This window comes from Colossoma macropomum, unplaced genomic scaffold, assembly GCF_904425465.1.
Source record: "Colossoma macropomum unplaced genomic scaffold, Colossoma_macropomum, whole genome shotgun sequence".
NCBI lineage: Eukaryota > Metazoa > Chordata > Actinopteri > Characiformes > Serrasalmidae > Colossoma > Colossoma macropomum.
Window position 1 is genome coordinate 7,927,617 of NW_023494796.1, and position 21,754 is coordinate 7,949,370.

The following is a 21,754-nucleotide window of genomic DNA, read 5'->3' on the forward strand; positions in this document are numbered from 1 at the left end:
TTTCTGTGGCTTTTCAAGCATTTTGACAACATTTTTCAAGGACATTTCAGTACTGCACTATTTTCTATGATTATCCCGGTTTTCCAGGATCTGTCCAAACCCTGATTAACGACAAACACAGGAAGAAAATCACAGTGTAGGTTATATTTAAGAACAAGATATATCGAGATGCTTCGTGATTTATTTTATAACTGCATCGTGGGGCCCTGAATCGAAATTTGATCAAATTGTGAGATGCCTAGAGGTTCCCACCCCTGACAAACAACCAATATTTTAGCTCAGCATTAAAACACGTGCGTCCACCTCTGTACTGTTCAAAGGTCAGCTCCTTCATGCGTACATCTATCTATTTCTGGTAAACTCCTTAATCCTCATTGGAGTTTCAGTGAGACAATATTTCACCTTTGACTTTTCAGCACATGGTCCAGCCGTCAGAGCCCTGATATATTTAGTTAACCTGATACAGCATCAGAATATCCCCATCACTTTTCTGTTGTTAGATTAAAAAACACACACACACCAACAGCATTTTTGGAAATATCTCCATCCATGCAAGACACAAAAAAGTTCTAAAATTCCCACGAGCATGTCAGCGCTTTATGGGGTAATAATACCTCATAATATTTGATGTCATATGCTTCAAGACAAACACTGAGCATGTGTTACAAGCATGTGCTATAAGCATGCGCTACAAAGCTGACGCTGAGATTTTGTAAGAAAGTAAAGATGCCATGTTATAATTACTTCCAAAATTCAATATTTCACACAGATTCAAAGTCTAATTGCTGCCAGAAAATACCTTACAAAAACAAAAGAAAGCCCACCATTTGATCATGTAGGTGTTTACGCTGCTGTGGCTACATCGCTGTCTTTGAAACATCCACTCAATCCTGATCAGACAGAGAAGCACATTTTTTCTAGCCTTTAACACATCATTTTAATTAGATGATTTTGATAGTTTTTTTTTTTTCAAATTTATAACTGATTAAACGGTCAACTTGTATTTCTATCACTGACATATTTTTAATATTTTTAAAATCAACACCCCATTTACTGCAGCATGTTCTGAATGAGCACTGTACATTCTGACACTTCCTCATTACAGGGTAATGAAAAAGTAAAGCTGAATACAATTATTATAGCTAAATTAAACATCACTTACTCAGCCCCATTATCATAGTCAGTAATTGGAAATGATATGTTCGTGCCGATGGGAGTTGTGGCCTCTTATACTAAGCACTTTAGACCAGCAAAGGTGTATCATAAGAACAAAACATAATTTTTTGTGATATGTTTTGGGCAATAATGAAAAATTGGAGAAATATAGCACGGTATGGGTTGCCAAATTTTGTTAGTAGGCTGCACTGGTTGGTATGGTTGGTGTATTAACCGGTCATCGCTATCTAGCCTAGCCTACATAACCCTCCTAGGGCTACTGCTGGTGTACAGCCCAGGAACTGTTTTGATTACGGGCCTAGGCTCCACAAAATACCTTCAAATGTTGTGATTCTAGACGGACATCAATACCAGGCTGGAGAAAATGCTGGATTGGATATGAGCTGGAAAAAAGAATGAATACGATCCAATCCTGTAACAAATCTATTGTCAAACAGCACCCACTCACACTGTAATGTGATGTTGTTAGGTGTGCATTTTTTCCTGTGGGGTAACAGACTGATTCAGTTCCATTCAATAAAAAAGAGCTCATTTTAAAATTTTAAATATAGGATAAATATATCAGCCAAAACTTTAGTCATGCAGGTTAGCATGAGTACAAGCAGGCCCAGTTAACACTTCTGGTTTAAATTTGCACAAAAGTAAACATTTAAACACCAACGACAACAATCAGTGTCTTGCTGTTGTGGTTGCAGTGTGCCTTTCTGTTTGCTGAGGAGAAGACAAACTGTTGACTGGATTAGTGGATGGGTGATCCATGGCAGAGGAAACTCTGGTTTGACATGGTAAATTGTATTTCTTAACCTATTACATATACATAGTAGCGCACAACCGATAAATTAACCCACAGATTTATCAGCACCAGCAGAAATACTGCTGATAATCAGTGTTTGGTTGCACAAGCTGAACTGGTAAACGTGAACACAAAACATCATCATGGTTAAAATAACTAAAATGTAAAATGTGCAAAATGTATATTAACTGAGTTCCAGCTGGTACCTGTTGCCCTTTACATTGTGTGTAAATTCCATGATGAATGGACCAAAATAAAGGGCCCAAAAGGACTTGGGAAACAGTCTGGTTACATTGACTCATATTAAAATTAAGGTCATTTTCTGTGCTTCTCCTGTAAAGTTATCATTTTAAACACACAAAGTTTTGTTCCAACAGCAGTGATGAAGTTATATTAAAGCTACCCATTAACTTTTTCCTTTGTGGAGATGTTAATGTACAAATCCTTACTGGAACTTCCTTTTCCTCACTGACTGATATACTCTGTGAAATCTAAGATGTCGCAGAAATCCAACTTTGATTCTAAGCCTGTTAATAACTTTCTGTCAGAGAGAACAGTCAATAGCAACATAGTGAGAGCTGATTCAGCTTCAGTTCTGAAGATGTGTTCAGTTATTCCTTCTAATAAACCTTTAACTGATGCAAATACAATTCTCAGGCCAAGTGGGCTCTATTTTTAAAAAATGCAGGAAAAAAAAACAGGAAAAACAATAAAGTCTGCTCTGGTGGGAACTGATAGGAAAAATGCCCAAGGCTTAAAACAGAGGCCAAACCATTTCACTAAATCACAATTCTGAGATGACATCACTCAGGCTACTGAGCTAACGTCCAAAGCCAAAGCCATGCAGACACAGCAACTGCAATAGAGTTGGCAAAAAACAATTCCTAAGAGTTACTCTGATGTGATCTATACTTTGATAATATTTTTGTTGGAGCAAATTCAAAAATATTTTTTTATAATATATTGTCAAATTAATCACAGTGGATGAAAAACATGCCCAGACAGAATAATAGTAATAATGCTGGAGGGAGGGAGGGAGAGAGGAGAGAGAGAGAGAGAGAGAGAGAGAGAGAGAGAGAGAGAGAGAAAGCGAGAGAGAGAGAGAGAGAGAGAGAGAGAGAGAGAGAGAGAGAGAGAAAGTGAGAGCGAGAGAGAGCGCGAGAGCAAGAGGGAGAGAGAGAGAGAGAGAGAGAGAGAGAGAGAGAGAGAGAGAGAGAGAGAGAGAGAGAGAGAGAGCGCGAGAGCGAGTGGGAGAGAGGAGACAGAGAGAGCGGGAGCGAGTGAGAGAGAGGAGACATTACAGAGTTAACACATCCTTTATAGGCTACAAAAAACAAACTAAACAGTGGCGAAAAAAAACCCCTGAAATTTTTATTTACTGACTTTAATATTTTGGGGAAAAATAAAACATAACATATAAAATGTGCCATATATTTTGCACAGGCCATTTTTTTTCCCAAATAAACAGTAATTGTGCATTAAAATGTGCAGAAGTGTGTTAATATGTAGAGGATGTGTTAGTGTAGTAAATCAACAAATCATGTCAGTTGACCAGGGGTGCCCAAACGTTTGCATCTGAGCATACATATCCTTTCATATCAGCAATGTCGATATGCAAATATTTAGAAAATGTAGAAATTGGGGCTAAATCCACCTGGATTAGCATTACAGAGAGTTTGTGTATGGTTACAAATGCAGTAGAGTTAATAAAATGTAGAGACTTCAGCACAGCAGCCCAGCATCGCTGCACCATTCTGCTCTTCCACAAATAATCAAATGTTGGTTTGAAATATTACCCAGATCTGAACATCTGTCCACTGCCAATAATTTTATTTTTAAACAATTTTCTGATCATCAATATGGTTCTGATACCATCTCTCTAAAAAGAAAGCCACATTGAGAGAGAGGGAGAGAGAGAGAGAGAGAGAGAGAGAGAGAGAATGAAAGTGGGTGTAGATGGTAGCTGGGTCTTGCCGAGTCTTGTCTACAGAGGGAAGGTAACGTGCATTCAAGCACACAGCAGTTTAATTTATTCTACGCTTCATCTACCGCCAGTGTGGAGTTTAAATATGAAAATCTCAGTCGTACACGTGGAGAAGGAAAGAGAAATATAATATCATCATATTATATCAGCTGCAGCGCCGTCACCATGCCTGTGTTTGTGTGGATGTATGATTGTATTCTATATATGATGGAATACAATCATACATCCACACAAACACAGGCATGGTGACAGCCCTGCAGCTGATACTGTGTTTACACGTTGATGACAGATGACAGCAAACCAGACATTCTATTGTTTTAAAGGAGCTGCAATGGAAAATTCTGCCACCATCAGCGACAACGTTCTGCAGCGGTAAGCAGAACAATCTGTCAGGAGCAGTGACCCACCAATACCATTTTTTCAGACTGAGTATGAACATGTTTTAGGTACTCACCGATACAGAGCCCGATACAATAAAGAATTACCTATTTAGAATTAAGTAGTTGTTGGTGTTAATAAGTGCAATGTACCTTAACAGTTAAATTATTAAAAGCTCATGTTAAATGAAGTGCATTAGCAAGCTATACTACATTAGTTACTCTGGATCGAGTAGCGATGCAGTGGAGAAAAGCGCTTCTGTACAGCTGTAAGAAAAGTACGTTTCATAGTTTTGATCCTCAGCCGTCTCTTTCAATAACAATCTCTGTAGCACGGTGACAGGAGCATCACATCCGAGGCTAATGCATAATGTCTAGCTGAAGTATTTTGTTTGGCTGGTTGAGCTGCAGTTGAATATCCTCTACAGCCAAGCAGAACTTCAGAAACATTGTGCTTTGGTGAATCATACTGTTCATTTGAATAGAACACTGTACGAACAAAGCCTACAATTTATTTACTCACACTGTATGAAAATGCTTGGCCCGACCAACCTGCTACATGAAACGTAGTCCCAAAACACAGCTTTGTCTACAGATAATTATCAATAACGCTGTTTCATTTAAAATAACACACTGTGCACAGAGTACTGAGCAAACACGCTGAGAACACACTAAAGCTAAAAGGAGGTGTGGGTGTACATGGTAGGACAATGCAGTCCATCTATAGCCTATTTCACAAAAAATCACTATATTAATGTTTGTATCTCAATATTATATCACACAAACAGAGTAAAGTCATTGGTCGCAAATGTTGACTTTTTTGTCTCCATTTTTAGCCTCCACCCATATTAGAGAAAGAGCTAAAATGTATGTCTGGTGGGAATACGCCAAGGTGGAATGTCTGAAGTGACTAAGAGTTTTTGTTCGGTTGGTATCAGATGGACTGGATGTTGGTATCAGTCCTTATTAAGGTGTTTACATAAATTTTCCACAATTTCCAAAAGACGTTTGTTTGTTTTGTGGTGCTGTCTACGTTAAAAGTAGATACTGATGCCTGCTGTGTCAGCACTGGCAAGAAGTACGAATTTAAAGAAGGTAAACAGCAGTCTGCAAACCGGAGAGAAAACATGCAACTTTATCTGTAAGTAAAATAAAAACTAGTAGAGTTACCTTAGTTATCTAATGTTAAGTAGATTGTGGACTGGCAGCAGGGCTCTGTGTGGCGACTGTGTTGATCGGTAACACTGACACGTTTCCCCAGAGTAACAGTAAACATCAGTGTTAGTTAATCTTATTGCTGCTCAAACACTGATGTAATTAAACATTGCCATGTTGGTTAGCTTACGTAGGAACACTGATCTGCCTATTTAAAACATTGAGCACTGTACAAAATAATATTGTTAGACAGGTTAAAAGGATCCAAAATGATGACATTTAATGAAAACCCACTGCCAGTTTTCCAGAGTAAGTGCCTGGTGAAAGGGTCTATACACACACACACACACACACACACACACACACACACACACACACAAACCATCCTGAATGAGAGCTTTGTATCAGAAGTAATGGAGAAACATGAGATGAGGCACACCCTTCCACTAAACAGGTGACCATGCCTGTGTGCGGATGGACATGTATGCCTATTTTTCCTTGAAATGGTCACTGACACACTACTGCCTACATGAAAACGTTCACCCAATAAGTGTTTGTAACTTTTCTGGAACAAACATCATGAATCATACAGGCAAAGTTCAATGCATCAAAGGCAAGCACAGCATGTAATCTAAGGCTGGCTTCAAACATTGAAACCTCCATGCAAGTAGCTTGAAACTGACATGAAACTAATTGCACTTTAGTTGCACAATGACAAGTTTCCTGCAACTCAGCCAAAACAGTTGCTAATGTCCTAACTTTGTGGAACAAGTCTCATTAAACAGCCAATGAAAATGCAGATAACGCATCACCTGATCATCTTGAATGACCATTTCAAATAGTCAATGTCGTCCAGTCAATGAACAAGAAAATAAAACAAAAGATCATTTAACTGGACAGTTGAAAAGGAAGTCATTTATTCAAGGTGACAGTTTTTCATTTCGTCCATTTCCTGAGCCACAACAACAAACACGAGTCTTTCAAAGCTAACATTTCTGTTTCTGGTTTAACTAGCCAGCTAAAGCTAACAGCTGTTTAAACAGCTTCCTGAGTCACAGTTTATTCTTTGATAGCCTGTTCTTAATGTGATCTGCATAGCTACATTAATTTTCTTCTCTCTTAAGACCCCTGAAATTTGCTCAGAGCTCCAGATTCCTTTGGGATTTAAAGGATGAACATTATTACAGAATAAACTTCCAGTTTTTTTTAGGATGAGAAAGGCATCAAGTACAACTATAACAGCTACTTTAACATTAATTTTCAAAGGCAGCACAGAACTATATTAGACAGATAAAAGACAGAAATATAGATATGGGGAAAAAACAGCTAAACAGCAATGACAGCTGAAAAAAATATATGAAGATGCTGCAAATATGTAAAAAAAAACAAAAAAAAACAAACAAAAAAAACACCTCATGGATGACTGACACTGTGCATCAAAAATATGAGCTGCTAAGCTGGGTTTCGAGTGAAGTAGGCAAATTTGTTGCATGCAACTGAGACTGTTTTGTGTAACTGTCAAGTTGCAAAAAATATTATGCAACACCATGCAACTACTAGCTTGAAAGTTTCACTGTATAAAGACAAACCTAACAGGTGAACACAACTTTGGACACATTCTCCAATTAGACAACCACTCCAAATAGCATGTTCTAAAACGGCATTAAGGCTGTTTTTCAGTCCTGAGCATAATTACGTTTCATAATAGGCAGTAATCTCTCACTCTCATTCAATTTGCAGATCTGTTTCTCCCCTCGCTAATCTATTTAGCCCAGTCAGAGAGAACAAGCCAGTAATTTGATTGGCTGCTTGCAGTGTGAAGGAATAATCCGATTGGCTGTAGTGACCAAACAAGACTGACAACAACAGAGACCAGCTGTGAAGACAGAACAGAGGCAAACACCTAAAGCCCATTCAATTTCAGATCATAACCCAATAACGTGGGGTCTATAATCACTTCAGGTCAAATTCAAGAAGTCAGATTCTACAGAATGGATCAGGTTGTCTATTCAAGCACCAGGTGAAAAACAGGTGATGATACCTATTGAAAAATGAATGGTATGAACAGGGGTGGGCTATATCACGATATGTTATCATTTTCAAATCAAACTGCCTCGCAATAAGACTTTCTGAACAAACGAGGGTGCCATCAATATGCTGAATGACTGCTACACAAGCTTTATGTAGCATAGCAGTCTGAAGTTTCACCCTACTGTCAGCAGATCACAAAATTAACCTCTTACTGACCAGGGTATATTTTGGTTTTTCTATCTGAATTTACGTGACCAAATCGTAAGGCAAATTATTCAGTAACTGCATGAAATAAATGTAAATTTTTATTTTATTCATTTATTTTTTAAAGCTTCCCTCAAATTAACAGAACATGTGTTTTATGATCATACACAAATTGCTATTTGCTTACAATTTACTGCTGAAAGCCAAAAATCTTTGACGCTGTTTGTATTATTTTATAAAAATAATTTTTACAGAGTAGATCACTGAAGAGACACCAGCTGTTTATAGTTTATAGCCCAGATTTGTGGAAAAATGGGTCGACTTTCAATAGACAAAAAAGATTGAGTTCAGCTTCTTCTATTATACTGGTTTAAAATTACATTACCCATCTATTTAACTGGAAAAAAGAAAGTTACAGCTCTCATACGACCCCCACCTTTTGAATGAAGCTTATGAAATATGAAAGTTATGAAGAATATGACGAAGTGCGTTTTGGAACCACCGGTGGTCTCAAGGAGTTGAAAAGGTTAAATGAGAGCATAACTGGCCCTGTTTAAATAAGAATTTCAGCGTTTATTTAAGATTTCTGCATAATTTAATCATTAAGAGTCTTTCAGAGTGGCCTCGTGCAAAATGCTACATCCAAAGCATCTCGAAAATTTACATCACAGACATCACAGAAAGCTTTTACACAAAATTGTTGTGAATATGTTGCCATTGTTCTATGGTAGTCTTTGCCTGAAGCCTTTTTCAATATATACATAGTGGAGAGATACATGCAGAGTGTTGTAAGGCAAAGTAGTGCCTAAAGAAGATTCACTACTATTTTCTATCAACATTACATATAAAACTCAGACACATGTAGGTTAATTGATGGTTTTTTTATTTATTCCCATTCCCATTACTTGGTGTTACTGTTGTGTTTGTACAGACACAGTAAAGAAACAAAGCGTAAGTAGAACATTTAAATGAGGGTCATGAATGTAAGGATGTGATTAGTGTTGTAGTTTAAAGTTTTAGACATACATGCCATTTTTCTTTGTTTACTTACTGTATTTACTTCTTTCAGACTCTCTGTTTTCATTGGCTGTTGGAGGAATCTATTCAAATTGAGTCACTGACTAGTACACACTACGAAATTATGCTCAGAGTGAGTATAAGTCAAACATTTGATATACTCTGACTGGTCTAAAACTCAATTGAGAGGCAAAAAAATCAGATTTGCTTTTCTCTCCCAACTGCCTCAAAATCTGCAGACTAGAGCCAACCGGCACAAACTCAGCCAGACTCCGAATCAGGGCTAAAATGGGAGTGAACCCCAGTTGAACACATAAGCAAGCGTGTAATGACATAGCCATGCAGTTTGCACAATGCTATTTATCAGGCTAGAAGCATTTACTGTTTATTAGCTACATTACTTAAAGCTCCAGAGCAAAACTAACGAAGCAAACCTCAGACACCAAACAGGTCTTGGCAAATTACATTTTCTATCCAAGTATTCCTTTAATTAGTCATCAATTTATTCAAACTCTTTTCACACACTGCTGTAACAACATCATAAAACAGACACAGGCACACAAGGCTTCCTGTATATGGGCAAGCCACACTATCTCTCATCACAGCTGAGTAGATATGGAGCTAAACCGCAGCTCTGTATCTATAAGACATTCACTCCGCTTTATTTACAGCACGATTTGCTTAAAGTCACAGGCCATAACAGAACAACCTGCAAACAAACATCAACAGATGACAGATGCTGATTCTATCATTAAGCCATTTCAAAACAGCACGACTGTTACGAGCACCACACCTTCTCTAAGGCAGCGCTTCAGCATGAGCTTCAGCTTCTGTCAGGAATTTATGAAATAACCCTAAAGGCCATTCCATCTAGCTCAGAGTGCAGTAAACATACATGCTGTAAGTTGCAGTCGCCACATTTTTGTCGTGCTGTGATCACTGACTGATAACAGCTGTTTCTGTCCCAAAAACCAGCCTTACTTGTTGCGACAATTAATGACCTTGTCTGGGTGCAAGAGAAGCTGAAACCAATACTAGGCCTAGCTTAGGACTAAAACCAAGACCAGAAAAGAAGCTAAAAAAGGAGACGGAGATCCTCCACTGAGTTTTGCCACCGAGTGATCCTCCAGCGTGTCTTGCACTGGAGTTATCAGGCTAATGTAGCTGTAACAAGTAATGGAAGTATATATCCCACCAACTAGCATTGCACAAACTGCAGACTAAGCCCAGCTACTCAAGCACTTGGTTGATTGCTCAAGGCGCAGAACACTGAAATCACTATTTGGGTACTTGCTATGTTTCAGTGGGGGAAGACAGAAAACATGTAGGCTTACAATACAATGTAACTGATATAATGTTTTAACAGGTCTAGAATATCTCACCATTTTCTTCTTTTTGTGAGGAAATATTATACTTTGCTACTATGAAACACCAATGCCTTAAGGTGAGTGCGCAGCCTATACGGCAGACAAGGCTGCAATTTCTGTCTGACAAACTAACATGTGGGCACACCATGCAATGGGGAAAAGAGACCACATGCAGAAGATGAGCAGTCCTCATCAGCATCCAGTGTTTCACCAGAAGTGGCAGCCTCCATTAGTCATCCCACATGAACACATTAATTTCCCATGGCTATTATTAAATGATAAAACATTTTTAAATGGATTTCTCAATGTGCTGCTAAAGTTTAGTGCTATTAAATGTTTTAGCCTCCTAACACCAGTTAGGAAGTAAACCTACACCTGTTCCTTCGACCAAAGTCAGTCCTTTTTTTTTTATTTTCCCTTCTCCCCGGTAAACTGAACAGCCACTCAAACTCTCAAATAGATGCTCTCATATGAAAATTAGTCAGAATGCACATCCCTATTATGAGTCCCAACACAGTATTTTTCCTCCTTACTCAAAATCTTATATTACTAGGAAGTATGTAATTATATTCATACTTCTGCTTCAGCCCAACATTTACTGGGCACTGCATAAAACGACTGCCCCCTAACCACCATTTAGGAATTACACTTCAGTGTTTGGTGTGATCTTAGTTGTCACAGATATCGCTAATTGACTACAGCCAATCATAAGCTACTTTATAATGCATATTCATGAACATCGTGACATTCATGAATATTTGTGACATCAACTGACGCTCCCACATTTCACACGCTCTGCATCGCTCTATCTGAGTAACATTATAGCTACTAGGAGACGATGCTCATTTACAAAAGCTCAGTTTTTGGATGCCGGAGGGAGAATGACCCCTCTCTACATTCTATCCCAAAACAGACCAAATCAAAATGGCTCAATGGCTTCTTTCTGGGGTTGAAGTGACACCCAGTACAAAAGTTTGTACCATGCATTAGTTGCCGACTCAATACAGCTCTGGATTTGCCGGCCACCTCAAGCTGAAAGGAACAGCTTTCCTGATTCTTACTGGGGGCAATGTGGATGATAACATGGTAATCTTTATTTTTAAATAACAATTTTCAGTTGAAACTTATTCTAACAGCTAATTCTGTTATCTAACTTAACTTTCCAACCTTACAACAATGTTATCTAACGTTAAGTAATGTTAACGTTGACAGAGACCCCTCCTGTTATCTGTAGGGCACCTGCACCCTCCATCATCCAGCTCATATTCAAGTCATTTGAGTTATAAATGTACAGTTAACAATATGAGGCTTAGGTTTTTTTCCGATTCACCAGCTTCTTGCTCAGATTTTCCTGTTCCACCTTAAATGGCGCAGTAGTTTTTATAATGCCTGCTGCATCATTTAAGGTGGAATGGGAAAATCTGAACAAGAAGCTGGCAAATTAGAAGCTGACCAACAGCACAGCTGAAATGCAAAACATTAGCTGGCTAACAAACAGAAATCTGAGGTGTAGGAACCACAGTGTGGTGCAGGCTGGAAATCAGATCACATCAATGCGGCCTTGTATGAACCTGAAAAGGTAGATTCTGAACAAGAACCTGTTAACGGTCAGATTTCTGTGCAACTAATCGAAAATTTTTCATTTGAAATATAAAAGTCAACACGAAGCTAAGTAGTCCAGCACGCCAGCTTCTTGTTCAAATTTTCCCGTTCCACCTTAAATGGTTCTGCCTGTGCCCACCCATCCAGGTGGTTACGTTTGATGCAGAGGCTGTCAATCAGTCCGATGGGGTAACTGAAATCCATAAAATTGTTGGGTGAAATACGTAATTTCACAAGTTTAAATAACAACTGTGCAGGGCCTTTAAGTGATCTCAAACAGACTTGGTTTCTGATCACAGTCTGACATACTGTTACCTTTAAAAATGAACAGAAGAAAGTTGTATAGCTATATAATAGTAGCATCTCAAAGTCTGAATTTTGACGATTCACATAGATAACAATATAGTAAAAACGTCAGCCACCAAATACATCTATGACCAACTACATTTGGAGTAAGTTTCCCCAAACTATTTGTTTAAGACCATGTCTGAGTTTAACCATGCCTGAAGTCACCAAAGTAGGCATAGGCTTTTAGTTAAGATATGCCGCCAGTCAGTATAGATGAATCATCATCTACATAACTTCTATTTTTAATCAAAAACTAATCAAGCTGTCACTCAAGTTTTCTAATCATTCAAGCAGTATTATTATATGTATCACTGCTATATCAATGCAGTGAAGTAAACATTTCATTACAGGCACATAAATGATTCACTAGCATTGTCATATCTAGACTCCTCACCCATAAAGGGTTGATTAGCCACAGCTGTGCTGATGAAAAAAGCCTTCTGCATCCATAAGCAAACATTGGCATAATACAGGGTGTACTAGACCTGCTTGCTACAACAGAGGCAGCTACATGAGGGGAGGACAATATAGCAACAATATAATTTATCATAACATGATACTACATTTACAAAATGCTCTCACAGACACATGATGTCATGATTCAAACTCACAACTTCCCAACAACAGAGCAAAACCTTGGACAGTTATGCCAGTTGGAATCCTCAACTAATGCTCCTTTTAAGAAAACATGCAACTGTTCAGCATTCATTAGGCGATGACAGCATCCATGATATACACAGAAAAGCTTATCATGACACAATTCATTGTGATACCAACATCATATTGTCACATCGGCCACCCCTCAGCCACATACCCGTTAAAACACTCACCTTATCCAGCCAACTAAACACTGACGGCATGGCCGAATCCTGATCCTATCTGTCTTGCTCACTTTCTCTCTCTACATGTTTTCTGTATGTCTCCTTTTCCTCAGTACTTCCCTGTTTAATCCACAAGGCTTTCTACGATGAAGGCACCAAAACTTGAACTTTTCCTTCTTTCTTCCTCTCTCTCTCTTCCACCTCTCAGGGTCTTGTAGGAACTAGTCCTGTCTGCCCCTCCTCCTCCTCCTGAGCTGAGTCTAAACACGTGCTACAAGTCCAGAAATGTTTCACAATGTAACCTGCTGGTGATGTCACCAAGAGTGCAGCGCTCTCTCAGTTCTCAGGCTTTCGTCTTTCGTTCTCTGGACCTGCTCCACCTGTCTGGTCCCGAGTGCACTTATAGCAGCCCACTAGAACGTGACTAAAGTCACTAATAAGCTCAACTAAGACAGAATGGTTCATATATTCATCAAGCCAACAATCTGCTCCTACAGTGCCATTTCTCTTTGAGAGACGAAGGGTGAATCAAAGCATTAAAGTCAGACAAACGCTGTTTACACGGCTGTTCTGGCACAAACCCCCACAGTCATTTACTCACACGCACACTCACTCGCACTCAGAGGAAGTCAGAAAGGCTGGCAGAACAGTGACTAATCTGAAAATAAAGAGAACTCGAGTCTCAGAGGGCCTGGCAGCAAGAGAACTGCTCAGTCCATTAACGTGAGCAGAATCCTCCATTATGGAGACTACATTTCTGGTCCCAGTGAAACAGAGAGTAAAATATTAAAAATGTATGCACTAAAGTGCTATAACACATATCCAGAAATGTTTTAATCAAACTACCAAGATAGAAATATGACAAGACTTTTCAGACAGCAGCTGAACTCACTAATCTAATGTTCGAATGAGTAGCGCACCAATCCAATACCAATTTATTCATTTTCTCATTTATTTAGGCCGATTTTTATTAGCCTCCTTTTAAGCCAACACACTTCTGTAAATCTGATTTATAAGGGTACGTGTGGGTGTAAATATACTTTTAATGGCCTTTACACCCCAAGCGAACTGATTTGTGAGATTTATTCCTACAACAGTAAATTAATTAGAGCACTTGTATAGCTGATGATGTCTTAAACACCACACATGATTTCTGGGAGGACAGAAACATGATATCACGTTATTCACCTTCTGTTCAATTTTTGTGAACTTTCGTTGGCCATGTGACCTCACTGACCTTTTGCATTGGCACGGCAACAACCAAGAAGATTGGCTGTGTCCCATCAACTTTTTCAAAAGGATGTCAAAAGGATTAGTTAGCCCTCTGCTTTTGTGATCAAACAGCGCTGAAACTGGGCAACTGTGTTATATGTGGAAGCACTCAAAGTTTCAGCTGCTGAATACAATGGCACTGTCAAGGTGGGGCCAGAGGGGGCCACGGTCATGCCTAACCAATCGCTGACCCCCCAGCAAACCCCACCACCATACTTTCACTTACACCTTTATCTTTAAGGGGAAAGCAGTTTGGCTATCAGTGGTCAGTGGAACAGGTGCCCAACCTCTCCGATCTTCACACTCCCAGTTCACTCCCCCGCTCAAACGTTCACATCCTGAGTACGTCTCGTCTGTCCAGGTTTGCTTTGCCTCTAACGGGAGAGCTGTTTGTCTGCCTAACTGCCCAACCTCTCAACACACCTGGATTATTACCCTTGAGCTGCTACCTCTCATCTGGAGAGAACGTTCTTCTGATCCCCGTCTACAGCTGGGACACAGGATCAAAAAAAGGTAATGAATAATATGCACATGTAATGTTTTCTTCACTTTTACTGTTGAAATACTGTGTATTTATAGGACCTTTAAAAGTTGTGGTAGAGTAAATTCCCCACTGTCTCTGTTACGTGTGATTTACTGAATAAAATTTGCAGTATGTTTCTGTACAGCTTAAGTGTCCTGGTGGTTAGCCGAAATATGAAAATGCTGCAGGAACGACAAAAATGCCTTGTTTTTCAATATGTAAAGTTTGTGGATGTGGCTTTGGAAATTGTTTGCATTCTGAAGTTTCTCCAGCAGGGAGCGTTATTAGTATGCAAGTTGTCATGATCTGCACCAGAAGAAGCTCATGAATGCACACATTTGTGGTTACATCTATTATAATGACAGGTGATGTAATTTTCAAAAGTGGAATTACTCAATATTACAGTAAATATACAATATTATATTATTATACTATAGTATTATATTTAATATGCAGTTTCATTAAAGATGTTAATTAAAACAGTTCATGTTCAAAAATAGCATATACACTAAAAACAAGAATAGAAAGTAGGTCAAAGATGTAGTGGACACCTCCATATCTGGTTGTATTCTTTAAAATAAAATATTAAATATTAGCCTTTGAGAGCTTTTGACAACTCCTGATGTCTTCTACTCACGTCCTCCAAAACACCTAAGCCAATCTGTATTTTTTACACTCTTACACTTTAGCTTCCTCAGTTGTGATCAGGGCTGGAACAGAACAACACTGGTCTATTAACCAACAGTCACTAATAACCCTGAGTAAATCTAAACCCTGAGAAAAGACTAAAGTGCTGACTAAGGGAAAGTAAAGAGGATGGTTAATTACATCAGTTCACAAATTGCAATATGACATTTGCTCTCAAACTGAATGGAGGAGCATATGCAGCAGATACTTTCATGTGGGAATCAAGACTATATAAGCCAGCTGTGAGTGAGTCCGTATAGGAGTAAGGGAGTAAGTGAGGAAGGGAGGGAGGGAGGAAGTGAAAGAGAGTGATATGGGATGAGCTGCACTGCTGCATGTTTACAGTACGGGTGGTGCTCAGTTCAAACGTCCAGCTAAGAGGCCGAGGCGGGAAATCTCAGCTTGACTAAAGCCAAGAAAACACACAGAACTCCATTTCAGCCTGTTTTACGGAGTCTGGAGTCAGACCCAAACACCAGTTTACATTGGAGGAGGGGAAGAAATCCTGCTAGTACAGGAAGAACTGCAGGAGGAAGGAGAGGGAAAACATGCTATGATATTATTGGTTAATATAATTTTCCCAGCACGTGGTGTAAACATTCAGAGGTCAAACGTCACTATGCATCGACAAATAATAGAAGAATTGACTTTTGAATGATGAATCGTGCTTAACATGAACAAAGACATGAACAAAGGTAAAAACAGTCCATTTGAATTTTAAAATTTATTCATATTAATTATTAAATTATATTAAGGCATTAGTTGTGTGGTGGCCACATGACACTAGTGTTTACAGTAAACATAAACAGTAGCGCTTCAGGTTCTGATTTACATCTTACTCCACATTTGGTTTTGTGAAGATGCAGCATCACAGACAGCGATTCTGGCTAGACAGTGTTTTGTTTGATCTGCTTGTTTTTGTCTGCTTGATGACTGTTTGACCACTCAGCGGTCTGGCCCCATGTCTAGCCCTGCCCATATGTCCCATTTCACTTTGCTTGGTACGCTCGTAAGAAGGGTAACCAAATTCAGCATGGGCACTCAGGTACGGTAGGGTTGACTCAGCAACAGGCCTGGAGTCAGAGGGTCATTTAGTGGGACAATGCCCCACAAACCCATCATTGTGTCCCACCAACCCCGCTATTTCATAAATGTGTCTATAATGGCAAGCAGCAAAAAACAAAGTGAAACTCCACTTCTTATGTGCTGTGACAATGCTAAACCCCATATAAAATGCTAGATCAAGTAAAGAAGTTGCACACATCACTTTGAACTGCCTTTTTTGTGGCACTATATGTTGTGTGAGGATAAATAAACAGGTAGACCTTTGTTTATTTGCTGAATATGTGGCTCTCCTGTTGACCCCCTCCTGAATGTGTGACTTTTTTGGACAGATTGTATATTTCTCACCCTCTATTTTCATTAGCAGCTGTTTTCTGACATGTGGATGCGCAGCTACACCTTGCTATGTGGTTTAGGGCACCAGGCCTGCTTAGCAGTGGCGCCGACGACAAAATGCGTGATCATGAAACTGTAAATGTAACACACTGCCTGGTGGAATAAACGTCTTTACAATAATTTTATGCATCTATCTGCAACAAAATTGACAGTGACAGTGATTCCAAACTTCTGATCAGTACTGTGATCATGAACGAGGGGTTGGAACAAGAGTAGAAGAAGCTACATCAACAGCGGTTTCAGGCAAAGCCAAGCATTCTTAAATATTAGGAAGAGTGTATCCATCATATCTAACAGTAATAAATTACCATAAAACAGCTGTGCCTGTGTGTGTAAAGGAGAAAGGATCATGGGGAATTCCACTCCCATTTCCCATGCATCTTAAGGGCAGACCCAAAGGAGTGATGTCAAGTCCAGAAATCAAAGGTCAAAGTGGAAGTCAGAGAGAGAAAACAACACACTGAGGTCATTCATACGGGTTTGCTTCAGTGGCTTTAAAAGCCCTGAACTTTCACAACACCACAAAAAGAGAACCTGATGGCCCCACACACCAACACACACTCACAAGCAAACAAGCAAACACTTACAGGTTTTAACTGGAGAGCAAAGTTTTATAATGTTGTTTTTGCTAGAGCATGAAAAGAGCACAGAGCACTGGTCACATGAGGTGTCACACAGTGCATGTGACTCTCTCACACACAGCAGGGCCCACCGATGCATTGTTTGCCCAATAAAAGCCAGCGCTAAAGGGGAATTCCACCAATTTTTTCTGAATTTCTTCTGAATTGTAAATAAAGTCACTGGAAGAGACAGGAACCAGGGGTCACAATGTCTTCAACACAAATACAGGCATTTTATTTACTAGGGATGCATCAACACTAATACTGGTATTGGGTATTAGCCTGATTAGTGCTCATTTACTCATACTGCCATATGCCTAGTGTACATTAATGAACAATCGACAGAAAATCACAGTGTATGCCTGACTTTAGAGGACATTCAGCTACAGCTCAACCAGCCAAAAAGACTCCAACGGGATAAGAGAGCTCCTCAGAAGTTTTAGCCTCGCATATGATTCCTGCTGTCACCGTCCTACAGAGATTGTTGTTGAAAGAGACAGATGAGGATCAAAACTATGAAACGTACAATGCTTACAGCCATACAGAAGCACTTTTCTGACGTGCAACAAAACCCACTCTTTCTCACTGCACTCACTTCTTGATCCAAGGTATCTAATGTTAGCACAGTTAGCTAATGCACAACTTTTAAAATCAGCTGGATTTTTAATGATTTAACTATTAAGGCACATTGTACTCATGTACAGCAAAAGATATTTAATTATTAGTAGATTACTCAGTACAGTACTGGTATCGGCAAGAGCTAAAACACATGTTTGTACTCGGTTTGAAGAAAAAAAAAATATTGACGCACCCCTATTATGTACTATCCAAAATCCACAGTGAATGTACATGTGTCTTCTGAGTCTTGTATGTAATGCTGATGAGGGTAAAATAGTGCTACATCTGGAAAAATAGGTTTTCTTTTGGAACTACTGTCCCTCATCAACGACCTGCATCTCTCTGCAGTGAATGGCTCTCAGACAGTACATTTGAGGCCAAAATCTTCTCTCCAAACTATTGTAAAACAATGTCTCAGACATCAGGCAGTGTGTTTTTAACCATTTAATGTAATAATTTTCTGTAGAGGAGCTTTTAGAGGCAATAACTTTGCAGACATTTCTCTAGAATGAACCGTTTTACATCAAACCACGTTGATCGTGTTTATTTACTTCTCAACCATTTAATTATACCAACAAATTAGGTACTGAAAATCAGTTGTGAATAAGACAGAATTTTTGAATACTCTGTAGTATTTAAGCAATTTGGTCGGTACCATAAAATATTGTCACCCAGGATTAACTAAACTAAAAATCAAACTGACCAAAAAAAATCGTTTTTGAAAAAATCATTTGATTTTTAACAACATAAAATTACATCAGCCTATATTATGGGTTATCGAAGGTTTTAGCTTCTTAAAAGCAGAATCGATCACAATTTTCACACACACACACACACACACACACACACACACACACACACACACACACACACACACACACACCTGCCCTCCAGTCTCTGTAATGTGGATGAACATACCGGTAAGATCTGACCTAATTAACCAGAACAAACTGAGGCTTAACAAACCAGCTCTCTCTGTCTCGCACAAACACACACCTTATCTACAACCCAGTGAATGCAAGAAGGCCTTGTCAGCAAACCATGTGGTGGTGATTCAGAGCGGCCTGAGCACAAGCAAAGCCCACAAAGAGCACGAGAGAAAAAGAGACGTTCTGTGTGGAGTCCGTTTCTGACATTTAACTGGAAATTCGGTCATCAAGGTTTGTATAAACCATCACTACTAACAAACCATTTATCTCCGCTCTGTCGCAGTCCTTCTTAAACACACATGCAGACTGTGAACAACATTTCACTCGAGTAGTGCCCTCCCTCTTCCTCTCCCTCTCCTTCTCTCTCTCCCACTCTCACAAACTTATTTTCCATACTGCTCTGTGTACAAAAACCAGGCCTGGCTCTCTGGTAATAACAGAAAAGTGACAGAACAGCGCACCTTACACTGCAGACAAGCACCTTTTTTTCAAAATGTAATTTGTTTAAAGGGGAATTCCATAGATTGTTCACAGTTTATGCATAATTTAATCACTGAGGTGTAAAGAATAGCTTGAGGGGAAAGGGTCCGAAGTAGAGAAACTGACTCTGAAACTGACTGAGAAACTTATTTTTTTGTGTTCCTGTCTGCTGAGAACAGAGTTAAAACAGAAACATTAAAGTTTCAGGCCAAATTTTCTCCCAAAACTATCATAAAACAACGTCTTGGGCACAGTATAGTCAATTAATGTAATATCTTTGCATGAAGGAGTTTTTAAAGGCACTAAACGCTTCAGATGTCTGGTTCCCATCACCACCACTGTGAATGATTCTGATATTCTGACTCTCTAGGATGGCACAATTCACATCAAAGCATTCTGAACATCCTTGGTTTCATCTCATGGTTTTATCTTAAACCTCATCTTGAGCTATGGTAAATCAATGTTCCAGGCATCAGGCAAGGTATTCTTAACTATTTCTTGTTTCTGTACTATTTCTTGATTTTAGAGGCATTAAAGAGGAACTCCACCAGTTTTTAAAAATTCAACATAATTAAATGGTTGAGATGTAAACAAAGCCATTCATATTGGTTTTCTTGAGAAACTTGCAGAATCAGAACTGTTCACAGTGGTGATGATAGGAACCAGACGTCTACAGAGTTGAATGCCTCTGAAAGCCTGTCAGACAGTTGTTACATTAAAGGGTTACATACATGCTGCCTAATGTCCCACATCTTGTTTTATAATAGATTTGTGGTTAAGTTTCAGCTTAAAATGTATTTTAATCCAATTATCTTAATTCATTCATGGCAAAGGGTTACATAAAAGGCATTCTGAGGTAAAAATTAGCCCCAAAACACACTATTCTTACGATCATCACCGTTACACATAGAAACTCAGAAGACACAGGTAGGTTGACTGGTGGTTTTGGATAGTAAATAAAGTGGCTATATTTAGGTTGTAGACATCACCACCACTGTAAAGACATCAGAGTCTGTACGTTTCTCCACAAAGAACTTCTCTACGCTTCACGTCAAACCACTCGGAATGACTTTGTTTACATTTCAAGGCCTGACTCATTCAGAAATTTTGAAAAATTGGTGGAATTCCCCTTTAAAGGTTTCGGACGTCTGGTTCCCATCACCACCGCTGTATACATTCTGAGGCAGTAAGCTGCTCTAGAATAATGAATTTCACATCAGACCACTTTGAACGACTTTATTTACATCTCAACAATTTGATTATGCAGGAAATCACTAGAAATCCCCTTTTATAATCCATATCCTAGACATGACCTGCCTGGGTCGTGTGTGCCCGATGTCCATCAGCCTGTCATACCTCAACACCAGCTCAGGAATGTGCCCAACAGACCCTTCAGAGCCTAACAGTGATGAACGGAATTAACCCTCAACATTATATTAACCCTTAACATTTATTAACCCTTCAAAATGTAAACAGTGTCGGGCGACTTCGCTAGCAGGCCAGCCAGCTGACTGTACGTTGTCAAGTTGAGAACATAAAGCAAACTTGTTAAGTAAGAAGACAAAAACGACTTTAAACGAGCAAAAATGTGCTAGGTTTAGCTGGCTACAGTTTACAGAAGCTAAACTAGGGTTAACAGTGCTGGGAGACATGGCAGATTAACTGTGAAACTATTGAAGTTAACCCGAACCGTTCAGCACAAATGAGCGAACGTTAACGTTATAACGTTATTTAAAAGAATAAAAACAGGCGAATAAACTGCCCTAACAACACCCAGCCTCCACAAAGCCACGGGCAAGTCACAAGTTGTGTCTCCGAAATAAAACCCAGGTAAACTCCAGCTACAGACACTAAACTGGACTCGTAATAACCCAGTTCAGGTCTAAGAGAGCACAACATTAAAGCCAACAGACTAACCAGTTAGCATGCTAGCTAACCCAGGCTGCCTGCCGGTTAACTTAGTTTGACATCAAAACCAAGCCGCTGCATAACTTCCCCAAAAACAGAGAAACCTTTTTAAAAGTCTGCCACTTTTCACAGGGCTACTTACAGCTTGTTTTTCCGTTTTGACATCTCTCCTAAGCAAGTTCTGAAACCGCGCTTTCATCGCCTCAGCCATTCACTCAAAAAATGCTGGATAAGTCCGCCTTTCCAACGGCATTCAGGCGAGTCTTCCTCTCCCCAGTGATGGGTATCAGGACTCGATTCACTGACTCGACTCTTTCGAACACCGCGCTCCAGCTGACGTTCGTCTCTGCGAATCGATTGCAAACGAGTCGTTTACAATGAACC

The 21,754-nt window shown here is 39.3% G+C and overlaps 1 protein-coding gene across 3 annotated transcripts in view; it reads right to left on the reverse strand.

Annotated features, from left to right (window-relative positions):
- The window catches only part of tbc1d1 (TBC1 (tre-2/USP6, BUB2, cdc16) domain family, member 1), an 88,116-nt gene extending 66,477 nt beyond the window's left edge, over window positions 1–21,639 (reverse strand). For 2 of the 3 annotated variants that reach the window (XM_036583740.1, XM_036583738.1), the window contains exon 1: window positions 21,513–21,639. In XM_036583740.1, the coding sequence (XP_036439633.1) occupies window positions 21,513–21,581 (69 nt within the window). In that variant the 5' untranslated portion in view covers window positions 21,582–21,639. Of the gene's footprint in view, window positions 1–12,884; window positions 13,143–21,512 lie in introns of those variants that run through there. The other variant, XM_036583739.1, reaches the window with a different exon arrangement.
- Between the last annotated feature and the right edge of the window lie 115 nt (window positions 21,640–21,754).